This window comes from Lutjanus erythropterus, chromosome 1, assembly GCF_056507025.1.
Source record: "Lutjanus erythropterus isolate fLutEry1 chromosome 1, fLutEry1.hap2, whole genome shotgun sequence".
Taxonomy (NCBI): Eukaryota; Metazoa; Chordata; class Actinopteri; order Lutjaniformes; family Lutjanidae; genus Lutjanus; species Lutjanus erythropterus.
In genome coordinates this window covers 24,824,846-24,849,685 of record NC_139317.1, presented here as the reverse complement: position 1 = coordinate 24,849,685, position 24,840 = coordinate 24,824,846, and the positions used below count along the sequence as shown (strand labels likewise).

The 24,840-nt window shown below is 39.6% G+C and overlaps 1 protein-coding gene across 2 annotated transcripts in view; it reads right to left on the bottom strand.

Annotated features, from left to right (window-relative positions):
* prtga (protogenin homolog a (Gallus gallus)) overlaps positions 1-24,840 on the bottom strand; it is a 33,720-nt gene that overhangs the window by 1,240 nt on the left and 7,640 nt on the right. For both annotated transcript variants that reach the window (XM_084717984.1, XM_084717976.1), the window contains exons 3-17: positions 20,175-20,319; positions 19,864-19,997; positions 18,936-19,232; positions 18,674-18,833; positions 18,051-18,298; positions 15,852-16,016; positions 14,462-14,767; positions 13,362-13,550; positions 5,877-5,972; positions 5,578-5,764; positions 4,553-4,680; positions 3,733-3,903; positions 845-1,024; positions 600-723; positions 322-463 (exon numbers count right to left, since the gene is read on the bottom strand). In XM_084717984.1, coding sequence (XP_084574110.1) covers positions 322-463; positions 600-723; positions 845-1,024; positions 3,733-3,903; positions 4,553-4,680; positions 5,578-5,764; positions 5,877-5,972; positions 13,362-13,550; positions 14,462-14,767; positions 15,852-16,016; positions 18,051-18,298; positions 18,674-18,833; positions 18,936-19,232; positions 19,864-19,997; positions 20,175-20,319 — 2,672 coding nt within the window. The remainder of the gene's footprint in view (positions 1-321; positions 464-599; positions 724-844; positions 1,025-3,732; positions 3,904-4,552; positions 4,681-5,577; positions 5,765-5,876; positions 5,973-13,361; positions 13,551-14,461; positions 14,768-15,851; positions 16,017-18,050; positions 18,299-18,673; positions 18,834-18,935; positions 19,233-19,863; positions 19,998-20,174; positions 20,320-24,840) is intronic.

The window sequence follows — 24,840 nt, the reverse complement described above, 5'->3', positions numbered from 1 at the left end:
TACCATACTGACTACTACTGCACTACAATTTGTCATGTTGGGCTTACTGCACCTTCCTGCTGTCCATCTGGTATACTTAAACTACCTCAAACAAACTACCATACTACCTCATTGTACAATACTATTCTACAGCTGTTTACTGTTGTTCTGCACTGTATTGCATTGCTGTTTTTTGCACTGTTATACTGTTCTGTTATACTGTATACCTGAGTATAAGTATAATGACAATAAAACTGAGTTGCATTTAATCTTTTGTCACCTAAAAGTTCAATAATATTCTTTTAAGTGACCATGTTACATGTTGCACTAAGTGCTGAGTACCTTGGCATCAATGAAGTGGTTTTGACTCATCATTGGCACGGCCACATCAGCGTTCTCAGCTTGTCCTTCTGAGCCCAGATGTCCTGCAGCCGAGGCAGATGCGTTCACTCCTTCTCTGTACGTTTTAACAGCTGAAAATTTCCTGTAGGGAAACAAACATGACATCACTACCAACAGAGGACGCTCAAGGAAACTGGACTTTTTCTGTAACGCAACATATATCAGTCCCTGTTTCTATGGCGAGCATAGCTGGCACTGTGTTCAGACATACTAAGTACCTGTTTTTGCCTCTGCAGACAATTATGAAAGCACAGATGATGATGCAGATGAGGGCGATGCAGACTCCCACAGTGATCCCTGTCATTGACTTTTGGTCCAGGTGGTAGAAGCCATCAGAAAAGGCTGTAAGGGATGAAGACAACACTGTCAGATAATCAATCATTTGCAGTAGTGCTGTCTCAAAGAGCTTAATCAATGCCAAGTTCTATGACACAAAGACCCCGATTGTAAGATATCAAGTGACCTGTGGAGTGTGTGGAACCACGGGAGAACCGGGGATCGTGACCAGAGGAGAGATCTGCTCGTATTGTCAGCTCCACTGTATGAGAAAATGGCCCATCACCCATGCTGTTGGACGCAGAAACTTTCACCAAGTAGACGTGGCCGAGCTTCAAGTTCTCCAGCAGTGCCATGGTGATGCTCCCTGTGGGTGAGAAGTAACTTCAGTGTTTAATTGTACAACATGAATACACTGTTTAAGAAGGGTTTTTGTCATTTTAATGTTATTTACTGGTCTTCAACAACATGATTGAAGCCCAGATGTATTTGGAATCAGCGAAGTGATATTCGTAGACCATCAGGAACTACAGACACCTCAAGAACATGTTTGAACTCCATGTTTGTGGCCTCATTGATCGAGCTTGTAATTAAACATATATATAACAACATATTGACCGGATAATATGTATACCCCTTTCATTTTGGAAGTATCCAATATTATTTGGACACAGTAAGATGATAAATTTTAATTTTTGGCCTTGAAAATAGTATTTTGAAAATTTTACATGTTAAATCTAGACCCACTGACTAGCTTTGTGTGGAGTCATACTTCCATTCCAGACTCAAGTGATATGATAATCAACTGATGAGGACTGCAACGTGATTTAAAGCTTTGGTAAAATGTAAGGTATTAAGTGGGCTGTGAGTTTTTGATTACATACAGTTGGGTATTCATCTGTATTTAGGTGTAATATTTAAAGGAATAGTTAGCCACTGAAATACATTTATTCCCTGTATTGCCATGAGTTAGATGAGAAGATTGATACCGTTCTCACATCTAAACACTAAATGTGCAGCTGGAAACAGTAGCCAGTTAGCTTAGCTTAGATGGCTAGCCTGTCTCTATCCAAAGGGAAAAAATCCTCCTAATAATGCCTCTAAAACTCTTTATCTGATCTGTTTTTTTTTTGCAGCATATTGCATATTGTGCAATACTGATGCTTGCCACTGATTGTTTAAGCAACCTAACAAAGAGATAATCTTGAATAAACACGCATAGTTCTGTTACTCTAATATGTTGCTGCCAAGATCCACACACACACACATCTGATGTTTTCAGTCAGCTGACCTTTGAAGAACAGAACTATGTTATGCACTGAAAGACATGAAAGACAAACATAAACACAATCCTCATGGCTGAGAGGTGAGACTATGTGAGAGGATCTTTTGAGGGGAAGAGCAGGGGGTCAGGGGATCAGGGCCATACACATTCCCTCATCCAATACCACCCAGTATATACACCACCAGGGTCCCACCATAGACCGAAGGGGGGTGGACGTTCAGCTCGAGGTGATACGTAGGGGGCTGGGTTGAGCCAGAGGGCCTTTGTGAATGGCTTCACTTTTGACCCCGTCACCAGTGGCAAAGGGGGAATTGTGTGTCGTTTTTGTATGTTTCCTAAGGTCATCTGCTCTTAACACCTATGCTGCCTCACACACCGAATACAGCAAGAGCTTTATAGTTACTAATGCCTGAGACATTTAGGATGTGGTGATATTCTGACCTCTTCAGTTTTACTTTATTTCTTTCTGCCTTAATCATATCAAATATTAATCATTTTCTATGTACAGATCATTCTCACAGTTTATATCTCTAAGAGCCTTTCTTTTAAAGTATCACTTTATGTGTAACACAATTAATAATTTGTCCCATTCTAACAGTAGATTCAAAGACAAAAAAAGGCTCCCAGATCTCTGTTAAACTGTTGTAATGTGATCTTCTATTCAAATTAATAGAAACTGTTAAGTTAGCTGTAGAGTATGAATTTAGACCTATCCATAAAATGTGTGCTGTAAACTAACTACACAGCAAAACCCATTTTAAAACATCTTCCATTGTTGTGCCCCTGATATACAGTAGTCATGGAGAAAGTTATGTCTAACTTAGTGGTTTAAACAATTGTACATGAACTCAATATGTTGACTATACAGATTTTTACAGAGACAGAAGATTCTGCTTTTTACAGCAGCAAAGAAAACATACAAACTCTGAAGATCAGTGGTGTGCTTTCTTTTGGCTTATTCACAATGAGAATTAGTGTTGGAGTTGCATTAATCTGTATATTTTAGTTTAAGATGGGAACAAATATGAGCTTAATTACTCAATTGATTAGCCAATTTAAAGAAAATTAGTTTCCAACTATTCTGATAGTTGATTCATCATTTTAGTCATGTTCAAGCAAAAATGTCTAATAACATCTAAGCATCTAAAAGTAAGGACTTGCTGTTTTTCTTTGTCATTTATGATAGTAAATGAAGAGTCTTTGGGTTTTGGACTGTTTGTTGGACAAAAGAAGCAATTTGAAGACTGGTCACTGACAAACTGTGATGAGCATTTTTCACAATATTTTGACATTTTAGAAGCTGAATGTTTAATCAATTAATTGTGAACATAATTGGCAAATTCATCAATGATGAAAATAATTGTTAGCCCTTGATCAAATGCAAACAAGAAAAAAGAGAACTAAATGCATCCATCAGTGCTGCAGTTTGATGGGAATCTGTGACATTATAAATCTACTTGAATAGAGTGTATCAGTCGGAGATATAGGGTCTGTTTTTATATATAGAAGTGGTTCAAACTGGTGTGAAAAGGTAAATCAAAGTCTTTGTTGTAAACACATAAAACCTCCAAGCTGGTCTTTTATCAGTAAGACAAAAGCAGTGAGCTCGGTCTGTCCTGGCACCATTCAGGGATCACAATGAACAGAGACTTTTAGATTGAAGGATGAAATGAGTTACTGATTTCCGATGGACCATTTGTGTGAGACTGGAGGAAGGATTTGTAGAGCCCCCTCCCCTGCACACCTGTATGACCTCCTTCTTTACTCATTTCATTCACACTCCTCCTTACCTTCTCTTTGCAGCACCTGCCATTCCCCAGCTATCCAAGCATGTCTGGAGGCATACAAGATGGTGTAATGTGTCACAGATACGCTGGGTTCATCTGGGGGTTTCCATGAAACCAGCGCAGTGTCCTCCTCAATCAGAGTCACTTTCACATTGGAAGGGGGCAGAGTGGGCGCTGTTTGGTGGGATGGGAAAAGAACAAGGATATAGATACAATGAACACCAAAACAGAATACAAGGTAAATAGCTCAGAGCTTTAACATGTTAAAATAATTGTTTAAATTTGTTATTTAATTCGTTTGAATTCCAAAGTAACAAAGCCTCATTCATAACATTTTCAGTGTTTTTTTGCATGTCTATTCATTCTGTTTAAAGCAGATCCAAGTGGCGGCTGACTCCACAGTGCTGTTAAGTCCAAAAGTTAAAGTTTATTGAATAAAGATAGATTATTTAGCAAAAAAATCTGCTTCAATCTACATTTGCTGGCATTTAGTCTTTCAAAAACAACAAAGGGAATCATGCACCTGCATTAACAGGGTGGTCTACCAACAATATAACATAACCATAAATTACAGTTATATAACCACAATAATAAAATGTATTGGGGCTCTAATGAACAAGACTAACTCAGTTAATCCAATGAATCACTTTATTCAAATTGATTTTTTTTGTAGCCTTTTTTTAAGGATGATAACATCATAAAATATGACGACAGACTTCAAACTCATTATAAAACCTCAATAGAAGCTTTGAAAGTGATATAATGCCATTTGGTACGGCCTAAGATCTCCATGTTGATATCTGAGAGTTTTAAAACATCCTACCATCAGGGAAGGTGCTCTGATAGACCACAGGGCTCCAGGGGCTGGACAGCTGGTCGATGTGAAGGCGAATGGCAAATTCATACTTAGTGCTGGGCTCCAGATCTGACACCAGGAGGCTCTGCTCACTCCTGCAGAAGAAAGACATAACAGAGGCTTAAAGAGCCAGCCATTCAAAACATGCTACATTTCCTTGTTCCTAGAGGAGGATCTATCAATTCAAATCAATCAAAATGAAATCAATTCATGAATGTGACCTGCTGAGGTTTAGAGGTATTAGTTGTAAAGACCACTCTAATAAAATGTACACAATGGCATTTGATGCAGAAGTGTCACAAAATGAAAAACAATCCATTCAGTAACTTTAACAGCTATGTGTCTTTCAAAATAATATGATATAGTTAGTGAAATCAATCCACAGATGTGAAGTTTTAGTGTGTTTGTGAACAGGTCCCTTAATAAAATGTCTTGCCCAGCAGATGGTGATGTGGAGCTGTGGTGGCAGTGGGGAAAAGAGGTTCTCTTGACCTGTAAACTTTTCCCCCAACATGTGTGAGGAAAGTAAGTGTTAAGTGTTAATTGTTGCAAAGAAACAGTTTAGATGATATGAAACGGCTGAGGCAGTGATGATCAGCTGCTGCTCAAATGTCAAATTATTGTCAATAACTTGGTGTGAAATAAAGAGCTGAACTGTAGCATCATACAGTTGTTACAGGCTACACAAAACACACAGTTACATGTGTTATACATCTGGTTCCACTTTTCATGAATCTCTCCTCTCCAAGTAGTTACATATAATAGACCACATAAATGTATTACAGCTGCCCTAATCAATATTACAGTCCATCAGAACTAAAACACAATTCCATGTCTGATGAATGTAAAAATAATGGACTGTTCATCTTAATCTTATAAAGACAACACCTTTATTATGCCATAATATTTCAAATGTGTAAGTGCTGTTCAGCTTGTTGTGAAGACCAGCCCAAAAATCAAAAAAACAGGTTGTGTTATGAAAAAATTCTTACGTCTGCAGGTAGAGCACCAGGGAAGCATTCTGCAGGCCTACTGGGTTGCAGCGGACAGTGTAGTTGACCGCATTGCTGGAGGTGAAGGCTGGCCGAGCCCAGTGCAGAAATACAGCAGTTGAACTGTTAGTCTTGGCGTACACATTGTGTGGAGGAGGTGGAGGAGGCACCAGGCGATCTCTAACAGCTGAGAAATACATGATATAGTGTAATGTTATTTTCCCCAGTTTGGTAGTTATAAATGCAGTGAATAACGGCGACTGGAAAAAAAATGTTTTGCAGAATACTGCAGGACTTACAGACACATCCAGGGGTGCTGATAGTCTGGTCTGCCTGGTAGCCATCTCCGACAAAATTATAAGCCAGAATCTTAACATGGTACTTCTTCCTTGGGTCTACATTAAGAAAAAGAAAGAAATCAAAACGTGTGAATGAATCAGATCATAGAAATGTGAAAAACACTCAAAGTTCAACCTGTATCTTAGATCTGGACTTCACAGAGATTTATTCTCACTAACACTCACTAATTCACCTTGGACCACAACACCAAGACAGATGACAGTGTGATCCCTACAGCCAACAGGAAGCAGAGGTGATACATGAAAGAGACCTGAACTGAGTGGGTGTGGGGTCAGTGAGGGTTTTCTGATTTGATGGTATGGTGGGAACTAGAGGTGAGGCTGCAGTGCGACAGATGCTCAGTGCCGCAAGTCCTTTGGTCAGTTTGTCCAGCAGAACAGAAGAGCTCCGCTATCCATCACCCTGTCAGCAGGGTGAGTCTTTTGATTGCAAATACGAAGAAGACTCTCTCTCTCTCTCCAGCCCCCATCAGGCCTGCTGGTCAGTGGTCAGTGGCCACTCCTATTCAGGTCCAGAATCTAGGGGTTAAACCCACGGACAAAATCCCCTGGGAAGGGCGTCACTGACAGTCAACAGCAGTTGTAGGCCTCAGTGACCCTGAAGACCCTGTGCTGAACAAAGGCCATCTGACCAAATGTCCCTTTTACCCCCAAAAGAATAATGATCAAGGTCCGATTTAAATGTTGCATACAATATTAATACAGATTAAGAAAATGCACACTCATTCCCAACCACTTTAATGAATGTTTCCCAAATGCTTGCAGTTTGATGGGAGAAGGAGATGACAATCATTTGGGCAATGCTATTTTTGCATGAGGAAATATGATCAGAACATTTTAAATCCTATCACTGTTGCATTTCTGTCTACTCTGCAGAAAATAAACGAACTTATTTTTCTGTATAAGACATTTAGGGGCTTCAGAAAAGAGGGAGACCACAGGAGTTGATTTTGTGTCCATGAAGGTTTGAGAAGTTTAGGAGGAGTGGAGTCCAGCACCCCCATGCAGCCCTGAGGAGTTTCACTGGAGCCTGAGCAGGGCCAGCAGGTCAGGCCGAGATTAAACTCTGAAAGAATCTGAGGTCATGGGTGTAGAATATGAGAAGAGATGAGCCTCTTCTTTTGCTCACAGATTCTGCCTGAGTGCAACTATATGGCTTTATGCTAAGACAACTAGAAGTAAAAGAAAAACACTAACACACTAACCACCAATACAAACTGCATCATGAACATCCAGTATACGAACACTGAGCAGGAAAACATGTTCTCATGTTATATTTCTTTTTATTGTTGTAAGAGATAAATAAAACCAGAGGCCCAGTACTTTTAGTACAATGCCCACCTTGTTATCCAGTTTCTCCCAGTTTGTTATGCCTCAGTGTCCACCTCTACAGAGGAGCAGGCATGTAGCATGTACCTCTACCCAGCCCCAAAATACAATGGGCCTGCCGTAATTATGCGAGAGAGTAGCTCTGCAAGGGGGGAAGCTGTGACATCTGGGCCACGACCTTTGACATGGAATCTGGGCAAGCTAAATCCTGCAAAAGGAGGGGCGATAGGGCTCTCTCCGAAGGGGGAGGGTCAAGGAGAGGAAGTGAGTGGAAAAACAGGGAAGAGTCAAAATAAAATGCCACTTAATAGGTGATGACACAGTGTTCTGATAAGGGCAGGGTTGTTTTGCACTCGCAATGGACCACACACCTGAAGCTCTTACCTTAAACCACTATATGATAAATCAATTGTCATTATATCCTGGGGTGTCCACAAACAACTCCATTAAACACAACCAGGATGTTACTTATTCATCCACAACATACACTACTTAAAAGAGACTCTGCTAACTTGAGCTGCAACAATTAGGCAATTAATCAATTAGGTGTCAACTGTTAAATTAACAGCCAACTATTTTAATAATCGATTAATCTTTCTGAGTCATTTTTAAAGAAGAAATATCCAAATTCTCTGATTTCAGCCTCTTAAAATATCTAGCTTCTTTAATCATCTATGACTGAATATCTCTGGGGCTGCTGACAAAACAAGACATTTGAAGACGTCACCTTGAGCTTTCAACAAACCCAATAAATATACTCTCTACCACTGGTAACAAAACAGTTGGTATTTTTCATCAAACATAGCCTGCTTTTCCATACGATCCTCATATTAATGCTATAACTAATGGTGGAGGAAATGTGAAGTGTGAAAAACATGCAACACAAATTTTCAGAGCTAAAGTTCACCTTTCCAAATTTTTAGTTTTATCCAACAAGCAGTTCCAAACTGAATGACATTCAATTTACAGTGATACAAAAGACAGAAAAGTTGCAAATCCTCACATTTCAAAAGCTGGAAATGCCAATGTTAAAGATTAAAATGATTAATTGACTATCAGTTTTTGCCAATTAAGAGATTAAAAGGGTCTGAGTGAGGGCGAAGGTGTGGGATGATTGATCAACATTATTAACCCTGTCAGAATTGTAACTGTACATAGCTTATGTGTTTATGTATTTGTTTAATACTTTTTTTTCCTTGTGTTTCTGTCTTGGTTTGTCCTCTTGTTTTCTAACTTGAGCGTTGGTTTTTATAAACCTTGCCCAACGATATGTCTAAAATCCACCACATAATTGCAACTGTACATTCTTTTACACTGCTATGTTGCTCTTGAAAGAAAATGCAAAAATAAGATTGTTTTTATGTACCAAGAAGGAATGTATCTTACATTAACCTGCAATAAAAAGATTTTTTAATGGCTGCCAATTCATTATAAATTGATCAACTAATTGTCTCAGAATTAGACATAGAACTAGAGCTACAAAAATTACATGTGTCTGCATTACAACACATTATGTTCTTACAGTGCTGCATTCTGCCTTATGTGAGGACATTTTCCTTCCCACTGGGATAAATGTGGCCTTACTCTCATAAATTACACTGCACTGCTTATATTAAAGGCATATTTAAGCCATTTGTGCCCCCCCCCCTTTTTTTTTTACAGCCAAAATGCAGATCCTCTTGGCCCCTGAGGTTTTGTTCTGGCCTGCGAAAGGCCCCCCAGGCCGCAGCAAGCCAGGCCTGAACAGAGGCCATAAATGTCGACTCCCACATGAACCCTCACACCAGCATCTATCATCTCACTCTCCTCCCCCTCTTTCTGCTTCTCTCTTTTGCCCTTACTCGCACAAATCAACACACACAGACGCATACTGAAACACACACACACATGCACACACACACACACACACAAGTTAAGCAGAAAATGACCTTTTTAAACTGATGGCCAGAGTACAAATCTAGTTTTCACAGTGAGCACGCTTTGCCTTGTGTTTAATAAAAGGAGTCAACAAGATGTGAGATGGCCTGCAGCTGTGAGATAAATCTATGGCTGTACACACAGTGCTGTCTGGTGCCAACAGGTATGAGAGTTATTTAAACTTCAACTACGACTACTGTTCCTCTCATGGGCCAAGCAGAGAAAACACACGCAAGGAAAGGTCACATCACTGTGTCATTTATACCCAACTGGAGCCTCTCAAACACATTCCTGTCTCTCAGGGTGTGCTTTCAATCATCTGGATCGTCATAATTTAACAGTCAGCTCAGAGCCATGTCCTTCTTCTACAGCTGTACACAGAGCTGAATCAGCAGCATCCAGTTTTACCACAGCTGATAGTTCAGAAATCAATGTTATTGGCACAAAAAGAGAAGGCTGCTGGGTCCAACATCACAGGAGTTATAGGAAATGTAATTTACAGTAAGATTTACAGCAGATTTAATTTGCAGAGATTACCTGCTGAAAAAAAACATTCAACATTTGGTAGCCTCAAGGACACAAAATGTAGACTCAAATCTTCAATATGCAGCTACAACATTTACTAAACAGTGTCTCATAGGTAATCTGTCAAAAAAAGGTATTCTCCCACAGTGATTGATGAATGGAAGTGCGGGAAGAGTGCATCATGTACACAAATTACGAACAGAGAAATAGTCCCACAGGATGAACATATTCCTACTCATTAATATCATTTCACTGTTACCGCACAACAGAGAAATTTAAATAAACAAAAGCCCTGTCCACTCTCTTTCCACTCAGGCCATGTGCTCATTGTGAGTAAATATCAACATTACTATTTGTCATCATTTAATAAGAATGCAGCAACTAACTGTATTTATTCATAATTAAATTGTCCAATTATTGAAGTAAGTAAGTTGACAGTAAGGAGATCTAAGTTGTGTCCTATCACCTTTAAAGAGAGACTATGTTAATTTAAAAAAAAAAAAGAAATAACACAGTCTTGCAAATGAAAGGTGAAACATGTTTGCAATAAAACATCGCTCAAATCATTACACTTATTAAAGAATTAACTATCTAGGGTTGCATCAATGGCAAGCAAAAGCCAAAATCCCAAAAGCCTTTGATGTGCTTTTTACAGAAAGGATGAAGAAGGCTCTGGGAGGCGGTACAGAGTCCACATGCCACAAAAATCTAGCTCTTTAAGATGTGCTTCATCCTAAATGCCAACAATATTCTTATGGTTAATGTTTAATGTATAATGTGATCTTTCCCATGTGTCTGTTTTGCTAACACATATTGTTGTGTTTGCTTATGGCAGCTAATGTTAGCAAATACACTGTTGCTTCATAACTGGCATTACTGCATGAGTTCACTGATTTTATGACTCTTCCCCATTTATGCTATCATCAACACATTTTTTAGTATGGATTTATATCACGATTGCCTCTAAATTTATAGACGTTCTTGAATTTTGTAAAATGTGCTTCTACTTCTTTTTGAAGTCAAAATGTTCTTAAGTATTTTAAAACAACCTCTTGTATGGCCTGTGCAATAGAGCTGCAATGATTAGTCGATTAATCAATTAGATGTCAACTATTAAATTAATCATCAACTCTAAACTCACTGATGTCAACAGATCAACAGAATAATCAATAATGAAAATAATTGTTAATTGCATCCCTACTACGCAATATCAACAGATTTGCATTTGATTAATGGTGCAGCTACAATAATATAAAAAAGTGATATCTTGTAGAATGAAGTAATAATTGGTAAAAAGCAAAAGCCATTTAGTCAGAGTCCTCAGGATTCCTCACAGCAGGTTTTTTTTCTCTCTGGTGCAGGATGTGCTGCCACACAGGAGGTCACATGCTGCATTTTACACCTCTCTTCCTTGTGCACAGTGCTGCCGCTAATTCATGAGAAAGAAATCTCAGAACTTCAACACAGTGAGCTCACAAGACACGCTCATTGTTTGGCCTGCAGCTCAGCTGGTGAGAGGCTGCATTTCCTTTAAGTCCTGGCTAATAAATGATCTTTGTGGCTCCCAAAGCCAAACACAATGATAGTCTTTGATGTCAATGCTCCTCCAGCAACACCGCTCAAAGCAGTCATAAAACACATAATAAATCTGCCTCCACCAAACAGCTTCCCTCTCTTCAAAACACAACCCTGCAAAGCTCCTTTATCAAAGAAGAACAAAAAGATAATTCTTTTTTTATTCAGCTCAAGCTCTATTTTTGATTTGCTACTTTTGCTGACTGGATTAGCATTATCTCGTCTTCCAAGAACATTTATTCAATATTCAGGGAAATCCGACGCAGAAAGAAAGAGCTGTGGAAATACTCAGGCAACTTTGAAAACTGCATATCCCACTAATACAACCAATGACAGTAAAATAAAATAATATCAGAGAAATTAAAATAATAAAACACAAACAATCTGAAATTCTTATATTAAACTGGTATCCCAGAGATTAAATCATATTTAGCTAGTTAGTTGAGTGTTTTTTTGTAAATTTATCAACATTAGTGTTCATCAGTAGATTTCACAGTTAATGTATTGTTGTAACACTAGCATCAATAGCAGTAGTGTTTAAACCATTGAAGTAAGTATCTAACTAGCTAACTGCCTGCAGCAGTTAGACTTAACACCTAAAGTAATTTATAGTACCTCCTCATCTTTCTGTCTTTCTTCCTGATCCTGAGCACTGAGCACTGAGCTTCCTAATTTACAATTCAGCTGCTGACCACCTGGTTGACCCCCTCCGGCCACAGATGGTCAGTTGTCCACTGCATTGGCCTGATCCCCCTTTCCTCTCTCAAACAAAAAAAAGTCAAAATGAATCTGACCTAAAGACCAGAAGAGCTGTGATATGGCCCAAACACCATCCAGCAGCTGCTGAAAAGACACACACACACACAGATCCTGCACAGAGGTTGGGAGGTCATGGAAGTGGGATGTGGTGCTGTTCTGTTCCACAGCTAATGGTGCTGCTTGACACATGACAAGACTTTAAGGCAATTAATCACTCATAAGTTGTCAACAGTTGCTGATGCTGGTTTGAACCAAATTTGTTCACCACAAAGTATTGTAATAAAGCTTTTGGCAGCTTAAACATTTTAAATGTCTGTTAAAATATGCAAGCTTTTAATTAAACGCCTCGATTTGTAGAAGATAAGGGTGCTTGGTCAAATCCTTCTTTTCAAATTTTTTGGGTTGTTTTTATGGTAACCTTTATGTATAGTAAGGCCAATATTCAGACTAATTAAGGAACTGGATGACAAAAATACTACTACTACTAATATAGTGATAATAATAATCAATAATAATAAATTATAAAAAAAAAAAAAATTCTCATCTTAACTGGCAGTACCAGTAGGAACTGATACCTTAATGTCAAAATAAAAAGCTTCTCATATCAATAAATGTCTGTTAAGTCATCATTAAATATTTATTGCCAAATGAGGTAACACGATGGTGATTAAGCCTCTGGCCCACTGATAGAAATACTGCAATATCTAGATTTTTCAGGATTATGAACTGTGTGTCTGTGGTGACACTGCCATAAAAAAATTCTGTAAGAGATGCAATGTGTCTATCATTCATTAAAAGTGCATCTACGAAACAAGACATCAGTCATGTTTGGTTTTTTTTGACAGCGGTTCAGTTTGAAATATTGCAGCAAGTAATTATTAAGTTAGATGGAGAGTTCTGGGCGACGGGCTGCATACCTCCAATTTCTCAGTAAAGTAACCAACTTCACAGACTAATCCCATGTACCACAGAAAATCAGATCATGGCAACAGTTTGCTTTCTGCTCCCAGAAATCTGTGACTTGTGGTATTAAAACTGCATTTGCTGTTATTGCCTGTAACTACAGGTGTTGCCAAATCAACCAGGACTGAAATCTTCAAGACGGCCTTTTAGAGCACTAAGAACTTATAGAAGTTTTAGACAAGGACTTTTTCTTTGGCAAAATGCAAAGCTATGCAGCAAGATGCTCTAAAATCAGATCAAACTGTCAGAACTGTCAAAGAGAACTTGTAATGTAAAAGATTTTGCCATGTGTTGAGCATACCATATCAGATACCACAGCGGCAGGAGATTAATGAAATGATCTGAAACAAAACTCACCAAGGCCTCCGATGGTGTGTGTATTATCCGAGGCACGCAGCTGGACCGGGGCATTCTCCGACTGGCTCTCCTCATGGTAGAAGAGTCTGAAGCCTTGCACGCTGGCTGAGTTCCTGGGAGCAAGCTGCCAGCTCACCAGAATTGTGGTGCAGTTTAAAGGCTCCAAATGCAGCTCGGGAGCCAGAGGAACTAAAGAGGACAGAGACAGAAAATCATTTATATTTTGATAATGATACTCTGAGATAGATTACACTTCTACACTAGAACAAGAAAGGTCAAAGTGTTCACAAACACTCAGGATAAAGGTCCATGCAAGCAAAATGTTGCCCTGTGAGTCTAAATAAACAGCTGCCACTCCTTTCATTTCAGCTATTAATTAATACTATTTGGAGGTCATTTCAGACAAGCAAGACTTAAAAGATGCTGTTCCATGATGTGTAACTTATGAAAGTTTTTCAGAAAACAGGAGCTTGTTCTTAGAAAACTGAGCTGTCTCCAGTGTGTATGTGACAAACATGTGAGGTTCCTGAGCAGGAGTTTTCTTTGAAAAGTGAAACTACCATCCATTAGCCTTACCAGCTGTTTCACACTCAATGAAGACCAGAGACAACCACACTAGCAGTCGAGGGAGCGATTTCACACATTTTTATTTTAGGAATGAGGGGAATGGAGTTTACCGATGGAGGACTCCTGTCGCAGTTTAAACTGGAGACAGAGGGCAATAGAGATGGGCAGGAAAAACAAATTCTCCCCTCCCCCGCCTCAAAGCTTCAGATGTGGCTCTAAGCAGCCGTATACTCTTTCCCACCCAGAGGCCTGAGTTGCTCCCTTTATGACCCATGACTGAAGCCCTTCCAATGTTACTGACAGTGCAGGCTAAAGGTCACAGAGTAACAAACGCAATTCCTTAACAAGATTATTAGAGCAAGCTCCTCTCTTTACTCTTTCTCATGGTTTAAATAGAAGAGAGTTCAGTGATAATTCTTATTTTGGGTCAAAATTCCTCTACAGATGTTAATAGTTTTTCAATGTGCACAACTGACTTGGCTACAATGCTGCTATTTCAGAAATTATGTGGCTGACTCTTCCAAATGTTGTACCTCGAGCACTGGATGCCTTCGGGGTGCGGTGGGACGTCCAGGCAGACTGCTCGCCCCACCCTATGCTGGTGGCAGCAGCAATACGCAGGAGGTAGATGGTGTCAGGCTGCAGGTTTTCCAGGAGATGCTGGGTCTGCTCTCCAGGTAACTCCACCTGTGAGGCTGTACTCTCAGCACTTGTGCGATATGACAAGCGGTAGGCGGAGACACGGCCACGACTCAGCTTGTCTGGAAGGGGCTGCCAAGACACCTGGATGTCCACGGGACTGTGGCTGGTGAGACTGAGCTCAGGGGCGCGGAGGGGAACTGTGGACAGACAAGACAGGGAGGTTAAGACCAAAAGAAGTCCTGGGAGCCAAAGAAAATATTAAAGTCTCCCTAAAGTGACAAAATTTGGAAGAAAAAAATCTTTGTGAGTTTTATTTTGTTTCTGTCTGTGAAGTTTGAATAAAGTGTGGTTAATGAGGCAATAAAATTAACCATGCAATTAAAGCTCATCTTAGTTTGGTAAAAGAGAGAAACCTGAATCCAGAAGGTATACAGTACATTTTTATATATTTCCTTTCTTCACATTTTGTGACATTATTTATTGGAACATATCTTCAATCACCGGTTGCTAGGCCGACAGTGGCCAGTTTTTGGCAATATTCCTTTTTTTCCTTCAATAAATTTTCCAGAATTTTACATTATCACAATGTATTGCAATATAATTAAATTTACAACAATATAGTATTTTATCCATATCAGCCATCCTAATACAAACTGACCCTAAAACTGGAAGATGAAGCAAATAATGGTGGCTTCAGTTTATCATGGAACCACTGTATATGATACAACTACACATCTTGTTTTTAAATAATACTTTCATGTGAAAATCATATTCAACTAATCAAAAGCCAATCTCTCATGTACTTACTGTACTTACCAAATTAGAATATACCTTAATTGTTATCAGAGCACCTATTTAAGGTGACCTCAAGCTTGCCCTATAAGCTGTGTAATATAATTTTATAACTTCAGCCATGTGGAACAGATACACAGCAGCTTTTGACCAGAGGCCATGACCATGAGCAAATGAAATATGCCTGGAAATCAAAACACTCCAGGCAAATGGAACAAAAATACATGTACACACATGATCTTGTGCACATAGGCACGATGACATATATGTTATTGATATGTTATATCAATAACAAAGCTCATGCACTGCAGTTAATATATTCTGTAAACAAACATCCTCTGAGCTCCCATCAGTCTGTTTAAGGATCAATAATAGCACCGTCTCTCCTTTATTTGTCCATCTCACTCTAACACATGACTTCATTCTAGTTTTGTATTCGCTGTGGGAGGGATTATATAGTTTATAACTTTCACTGGGTGCATTCCTCACCATCCTCAAGCGTGTGCTGGAACACATGGTCCGACATACGACTGGCTCCCATGGGCATGTAGGCCACGACGTAGAAGGTGTAGTTGCGAGCTGGCTCCAGGTCATCAATAATGTAGCGAGTTGTATCGTTTCCAATGACAACTTGATATTCCTCGTTGTTTAATCCTGGAAAAAATGATAACATCGTAAGAGGAGTACCACAGGTTCATTTAAAAATAAAGCAAATCAGCAGTATGATGAAATGAAAAGCTAATTTTTCCCAAAAATCAATCTGCCTTGTCTTGTGATAAAGAAAAATTGTTTTGTATTTCATTTTTTTTACATTGTCTAATGTAAAAAAATATCAGTTACAGCATATTTCAAGCTAGCAGGTTTTGCACAATAAAAAGAGGAGAGGATCAAAATGATCCAGAAAGTGTGCAAAAATGGCAAAAGTTTCTGTTGTTGCAATGGAAAAAGGTTTTTGAATATTAGGTGAAACATAATCACTTGCACTAGTTTTTTCCAAATGACCTACTGAGTAATAGTTGTTTAATTAGACAAGATTAGCAAAGTCACACAAAAGCTGCATTTGTGCGATGGGGGAAAAGTACCTGGTGTGATTTCTGACCTTGTAAACAAGGTACTTGTGGAGTAAACAAAAAAGCTTTCTCCCTAGTCTGAATGCCTCAGTAAGCCTCTCTGAAAAGTGCAACAAAGTCTCCCTTCCTGTCCAATTCACACCCTCCCACTGCTCTTGCAGAATACACACTTTAGGACACTCCATCACAGGGGCTAATTAGTTCCTCCTTTCATTAGTGCCTCCATTTAGTGCCAAGTCTCTCTGTCAGTAACCTCAGGTGCAGAGCGTACAGTCTGATACTCTGTCAGCATCAATGAACAGCCATTCTGTGTAAATGGGGCCAAGGAGATTGTGTCACTAAATCTAAAATAAGTGCAGAAATCCTTGACAGATGTCAGTTATTCAAGAATGAAAAAGAGAATTTGTTCAGCTTGTTCTTTTTATTTTGACCTCCTTGTCCCCAGCAAAATCGAGCAGGTGTTCTTTTTTACCCAGTTGAATTCTGTACGTTTCACCTCCCCAACGGAAGTCAGTGGCATTATAATTAAGTGCAGTGCTTGAATGGACAAGCTGAATTTTTTTCTGAAATGTTGCATTGTTTGAATGTGACTCTTGTTGTCAACAGCAAGAGTTCCCAGGAAAGCTGAAAGGCTTCTCTGTGGCCACACTACAACCCTTGTGCTTTTTGTGAATAGTTTTGTTTGCATTCTGCATTTTATAGGCCAAAAGGAAGGGACCTTCAAACTCCACCAGGCTGTGGTCTTGAGAGGACCGTTCCTATTCCTGTTTGTCAAGAAAAAGCCGTTGTTCTTCTTTACTTTGGAGCAGTGTGCCCACCAACATAGAACTGACAAAGCAGAGTCAGCTCCCACAATATACTTTCTAGACAAGAAGCTGCAGAATTTGATTCCTAAAAGACTATTTCCAACTGCCTTAAAGGAGAACTCCACCAATTTTATACTGTACATCAAGCTCTATTTGCAGGACTTGGGCAGCATTGCTGCATATGTGAAGTCTGAATTACCTCAAGTGATGCCACTTATATCAGGATGAGCTGGGTGGTCCGATTAGCCACCAAAAGCATAACACACCCAAATATCTACCCTGGCTGTCATCAGTCTAGTTGCATTGTGGGTAATGTAGACATCATGTTTTGACAACAGGGGACAACATGGAGTAAAAAGACAATATCTCTGTTTCTCCTGTGTCAGGGTTGGTGCCATTAAGGCCATAAGTATGAAATATGTAAATATTAAAGACCAGATCAATTTAACTTCCATATCATGATGTATTTCCAAGAGAAACCATTTGATTTGAACGTTGAATACTGGGCATGTCATAACCAAACGTACCGTACTGTTGCTAGCTAGCTAACTAAAGAATCTCAGCTTTATGCCATTAAAAGTTGAAGAATGATTGATGGGTGGATGTTATGATATTATTTGTTGAAATTGGTTGGTTCAACCCTACGGAAGTACACGTCATATTTTGTTTTACAGGAAGGAAGAATTTCATTTCATGTTAATTTTAACAGCTTGTTTGTACAACATACAAGAGATAAAGATAATACCCCCATGTGACAAAAACACGATGAAAATATGACCCCCATTCTCTCTTGTTGTTTACACACTACTCACCCTCAGCCTTCATGTAGTGCACTGAGTAAGCAATAACTTTATCCGAGTTATACAGAGGCCTCTCCCAGGCCAGAAGGATGGCGGAGCTCGACACGGTATCAGCTCGGATATTTCTGGGAGCGCTTGGACGATCTTCAGACATCACTACAATGAGCCTCGCCATGGAGAGAACCGATCCCTGCTCGTTCTCTGCCTGGCACTGATAGATGGCATCGTCCTCAGGGATGATCTGGTTGATGACAAGTTTGCTGTGGGACATAGATGGACACACACAGATGGCTTCATCCTCAGGCTCTTTTACCAGATTGTAATTATGCTATAATTACCTTTAACAAGCACTGACAGTTGAATAAAGAGCAGGAGCAAATTATAGGGAAACCAACTAAAACCCCATTTGCACTGCTGTAAATTATTCAGTTTCCTTTCTACTGTAAGGACAGTATGAATTATTTATATAAACTGTTTTAAAATTGGCCAACAAAGACTGTTAAAACAAGTGTTTCATGAGGAGTTAGGGTTCCTGTGTTCATTACCCCTGTGCATACAGACGTAAATACATTAGACTATTCAGAAAACGGATTTATGAATATCAGGAATGATCCTTCAAATAAAGAGAAAGATACCTGTTGTACATCTTGATACGACCATTAGAGTGAACTTTCTCTCCATTCTTGAGCCAAGTGATCCGAGGTGTTGGTACTCCTTCAGCTTGGCACACAAAGCGGGCAGTGCCGGCACGTGGACGGGTCAGACTCTCCGGCCACTCGACCAAGGAAGGCGGGGCTTTAGAAGAATGACATCAATGAGAAACACATATACGAATACATTTTTTAATTCTAAATACAAAATCTAAACATATACAGCCAAACTACAGATTATCTTTACCTAACACAGTGACATTGGCTGAAGCGACGGTATAGTTTCGCGTGCCAGGAGTAGTGGCTCTGCACATGTAGACTCCTCCATGTTGGGGTTTGATGTCTGTGATGATGAGGTTGCCATTTCCCAGCACTTTGGTGTTGTAAACATCAATAGACTTGCTGTCTGCTCGGCTCCAGGAGATGATGGGTCGGGGATTTCCTGTGGCCATGCACTCCAGGATGGCATTCTGGTGCAGCGACACTGAAATGTTCTGTGGCCCGGCGATGATGCGTGGCCTCTGGGGAAGTTGGGGCCTGGGGGCTGCAGGGAGAGAGGAGGAAGAAGAGGGGGAGGAAGACAGCTTTAGTCCATGTGGTGTGATGGACATGACAGATTCAAGTGAAAATGGCACTTTTACAAATTATATGTATTATAAAAATACCTATAATGCATTATAGTATGCTAATACCAATGCATAATTACAGTTATAAGCACTCATAAATATTTATAATGCTTTACAACAATAATAATAACACATAAAAATTATTATGACTTATACAGTCGTGACATTTCATAATTCTTGGTCATTCATTGATCAGGGGCTCAGTGTGTATTATAATTGTCATAGTTGTAATACACTGTAACCATTTTAAAATGCATTATAATCACTGTTAAAATTCATTATAATGTGATTATAACTTATTCTAAGTGGTCATTGGGTGCTTTCAATAAAGTAATGAAATTACTGATGTACAGACATAATACATTACAAGCTGCCTATAAGTCACTTTAAGTGGTCAATGTTTGCATTAAGTCATACCTCTCAAATTTCTCTGATAAAATAAACCTCTACAGGAAACACAAAGTTCCCACTGATAGATATTTCACTGCACTGCAGTGTGCTGATGCCCTTTACACAACAAACTTGCAGAACGAGAGTAGGCCGACTCACCTGGGGTGACAGTGAGGGTGGCCTCTGTGCTTCGGCGGCGGCTGGCAATGTTGGTGGCAATGCAGCGGTAATTTCCAGCATCTGTTTGCTGCACCCCGTGAATCTGAAGAACACCACTGGGCAGGACTGTGATTCTGTGATAACAGATACACATTCAGATACAATGTAGTATTTATTACTTGTAGTATGGAGCAACAAAACATTTTGAATAAGTGATAATGGCAAAGAGTTGCTTCAAAAAAGTCTGCTGTCCAGTAAGTATGTGAAAAATGAAGACCATGAAGTTAAACTGAAAACATCAGAGCGCATACCTTTCAGTGGTGAGGGGTAATGTGACCCGATTGAACTCCCAAGTGATGATTGGAGGAGGGTGTGCACTGATTTTGCAGGAAAACCTGGCGACTGAGCCTTGTGTCACCACTATTGACGTCGGCTGGATTGCAAAAGATGAGATACCTGCAGCAAAACAGAACAACAAGTCAACTTTTAATATACATTAAAAATACATTTGATGCTCTGTATTAACAGTGCCAAAGTGAAATTAAATATTCATGTTTCTTCTACAACATTTGATTTTATTTATGTTTTTTATTATTGAGTCACATACAAGTAATGTGCCCAGCCTCCACACGCTTACTTACGCCACTCTTTAGAAATACACACCAGAAACCAGAGTAGCAATTCAAATTACAAGTAACATCAAACATTAACCAAATGACTCCACAGTCTTATCCCTCACATGTTCACCTTATTATGGGAATCCAACCCATACCACCCTGAACAGCCAAGATAGGAGCAAACTTAGGAAAACCTAAAAAACAGGCTAAAACATTTTACCATTAGCTTACTTGAGTAAAAACAACTGATTTATTGTAACACAGCAACATTTATCAAAACACACTTTTTCAGCCAATATTAAGTTTGTAACTCTACCGAAGGGCAATAAGGTGAGAATTGGCCTACATGTCACACAAAGCTCTCTCTGTCTTGTACAGTAGAATTCTTCCCTGTAACCATGAGAGTATTCATGTTTTAGCTCTTAGGTGTCTTTTTAAGTTAAACTCAAAGGAAACTCCTTTCACTTGAGGTGTTTCTTTGTTGTGAAAGCTGGTGTTGCATTTCACTCTATGAGCCGTCACAAAACTTGCTTTGACACAAAACTAAAGCACATTAGATATTATTAAATGGCATTAAAACATTGTCGTGGCCACTTCTACAACATCGATCCAAAGGATGATCATCTTATTACCTGTTTCTGAATTGCCTCTCTCCCTAAACATATTGATGTATTTCAGACATTCATCCATCTCAGTCAGGTCCACTGGATGTCAGAAAACAGAGCTGCCTATTACCTCAAGCTACAGACCTGCTGAGTGCCGCAGGAAGGTGATGATTGGAGTGGAACAGCTACATCCTGCGTGGATAAGGTTTCCCTGAAACTGAGCTGTTGTCAACCACTAGCCGAGCAGCAAGCAATTGAGGCCCAACGTAAATCACAAAAAGGTCTTTTATAGTGAACCACACACCCGACAGGAGTGTATGCATTTTATAATGATTTAAGTTGTTTTAGCCCTTTTTTCGTTAATAAATGCTCTCTTTGACAAAGGTTCCTCCTGCGCCATAAAAGCCCTGAAAGCCATTAAGGTCACCCACCGCTGTACCGTCCCCCCTCTGTGCTCAAAGAGCTGCAAAGCCTGAGGTCAATCATTTGTTACAAGAAATCAATTGCACTGCTGTTCATGGTAGAGAGCAAATACTGAGATTACCAAATAACAGTCAGCATCACAGCACGCTAACATTTAATTTATTATCATGAATATATCAATCATCCATGGTACATACATAGACAAATCAACAGTATGTAGGATTTTTCCAATAAAGTTGTACAACTACCACATTTTAAGTAATGGATAAATAAACACACTGTGGTGCTCTTTAACCTCCGTACACACGTTCAGAGCTTAAAAATGACATAAAATGTCAGACAATTGTGAAAAATTCTCATCACAATTTCCAAGAGCCCACAGCTTCAAATTGATTCTTTTGTCCAACCAACAGTCCAAAATCCAAAGACTTTGTATCTACTATCATAAGTCACAAAGAAAAGGAACAAATCCTTACATTTCAGAAGCTGTAACCACCAAATGCTTTAAGTTTTTGCTTGAAAAATGACTAAAACGATTGACTGATTAATAAAATAGCTGGCAACTAATTTCCATTCAATCAACCAATCAATTAATTGACCAATTGGTGCAGCCCAGGAAGGAAAAAATGGTATCAGAACATCTCTACTCATCAGTATATTTTTTCATAGAGACACACAACACCATGCTGTGGCAAACTTACACCCACAGTACTGGAGTGTGAGGGCCATGATGGATGGCTGTGTGTAAGCAGTGTTGCCAGGTGTTGTGGTGCTACACAGCAGGAAAGCTCTGACTGCCCCCCAAAACACACATAAAGTGAGTTATGACTTTTACACAACTTGCTTTCAGATCAAGCTGACATTTGTAGAGGAAAGAACACCTCAGTTTGGAAAGGGTAAGACAACTTTGGTTGTATTTCTTATTACTGGACTATTTTGAAAGGAATTTATTGATGAATCTTTTAATGGCCGCTCTGTGCATTTTAGTTCCATTATGGTACCTGATATGAGGGACTCGGCAGAAGTATGAATCAAAATATGTGTGTGTGTGTGTGTGTGTGTGTGTGTGTGTGTGTGTGTGTGTGTGTGTGTGTGTGTGTGTGTGTGTGCGTGCGTGCATGTGTGTGTTGTGCATGTGTTTTCCGGTAAAATTTGAGGTCTGTGCCTGATATTGTTCCTGTCAGGCAAGACGTTAACTGTCATCACCATCAGATCCTTTCACCATAGACACATTTAATCAAATTAGTCCCAGTCTATTGCCCCCCTTAGCTCCACTGTGGTTATTTGATGTGAAGACAGAAGTGGGGAGAGGCACTTGAATTCCCCTCCACCTCCTACACACTCCCACCCCATGTTAACGTAGCCTCTTACAAAAATGCCTTTAATGTGCTGAAGTGATGTGACTGCAGGGCATGAGAGATGAGCTGCACTGAGCTTCTGCCTCACTACTTTGCTTTTACGTTCAGTCAAATGATCCTGGATTGACAAACAGCAGGATAATCATTGATTATTGATAAACTACTAAGACAAGGTGGAAAATCTATAACTGCTAGGGCTTGCCGAGTATTGGCCAGAGGTCTCCTAGCTGAAAATAGACAGTTGACCTTCTGCTTTGAGCAATGATGTTTGCCGAGGGGCATCTACTGTGCTGATGAAATTAGCAAGGCATGCAAAGCTCTTTGTGATTTACTTAATTACCTGCATTAACTCATTCAGCCATGCATTCTATCAAAGTTTTCCGCTTTCACTGTGACTATGTGTGTGTCAATTCCTTTATTCCACCAAAATATATAAATAGAAAACCTGGTCCTGTTTGCCATTTTTGCCCAATCGTACACAGAATAAATTCCTTATCCTGTTCCCCAAAAGCAGGAAGAAACTGTTCTGACGATCAGCTTTTTTCCAGCAATCTCACCTCTAACCTCTGACCTCCACAAATCCCAGTTAGCACCCAACTCAGGCAGAGAGTTCTGCACAACCACCAGAAAACAGCACAGCTGCCCTGCAAGCTGCCTGGAAATCACTTAAGGTTGTTTTCCAGCTGTGGCATTTTTAAATGCTGTTTTGTAATAATATCCTTCTCTGCTGTATAGAAGATGTGTGCCAGTTGCTGCTAGCACAACAAAGAAAAGAAGACATACAGTCCAGCTGCTGCTTGGCATTAAATTAAACCGCAGCCTGAATGGATCACAATATAGTCAATTTAAATTTCTCTCTCTCTCTCTCTTCCTGGTTTATTACAGTATGTTATCCATTCAGTCCAAAACTAAACCTGAAGAACTGAGTTGTCTCATTTCATCTTTTAACAGATGGGCCTGCTGATGCCAGCAGCTCAACAAACTGAAGGTCAGAGGACAGGTCAAGCCCAAACAAAGGTTCCCATACAAATAGCAAGAATTAGTTCAGCCCTCTCTCCTCTGGTTACTGTGGTCAGTTTCTCAGCCAGGGCACAACACAGCTTAGTATACCTGCATGTGAGCCAACTTAGAAATACACTCAAATGCATCCTCAGTGACACTTAAGTACCAGAATACTAAAAGAAAAGTTTGAAAAAATATAAATAGAACTGAATATACACAATGTTATAATGTTACTGATATATAATTTAACTGAAAGGAGCAATCTGAGAAGACGGCCACATCAAGCATCATTTTCAGTCATCATTTTGTCATAAACAAGCTGAAAGAAGCGTTTTGTGTTCAGTTATGCTGTGTTCATCTGCTTCAGCTATGTGGATGGCAATGATGCCCCTAACCATCGTCAACCTGACCCATCCCCCGGGGTCATCTTTTAGAGAGACATTAAAATTGATCATCCTCTCCTCATCCTGCAGGCTGCAAGCCAAATTAATGGCCTTCAGCATCAGGAGGCCCATGAAAAACCTTCATTAATTCACTAAAAAGTTGCACATATTTTTCATATGCATTTTTTCATCCTCTACCTGCGAACTGGAATGCACCACATAATTTTACCATAATAAATTAAATTTACCTTCACTCATTCCACAACTCCTACTGAAAAACACAGTTTAATTGAGTGACAAGTCCTTCACGATGTTAGGTGACCCCACTGAACATTAATAAAAGCCTCTAGAAAAAAAAGGACTGATAAGTAGAAGAGGAAGAATGCAGAGCTGAGAAAGCACACAAATCAATCACTAGCTCGCTGGCAGATGTACGAGTGCTACACACAGCCTGCAGGACAGTCAAGTGACCACTGGCCTGGCTAAACAAAGAACTATTCCCATGAGCAGTGTGACCTCTCCAAGCACCGTCCGAACAGTGGGGGAGCAGTGTTGGAAGGAGCATACATCCCCCTCCTCCAATCCCTTA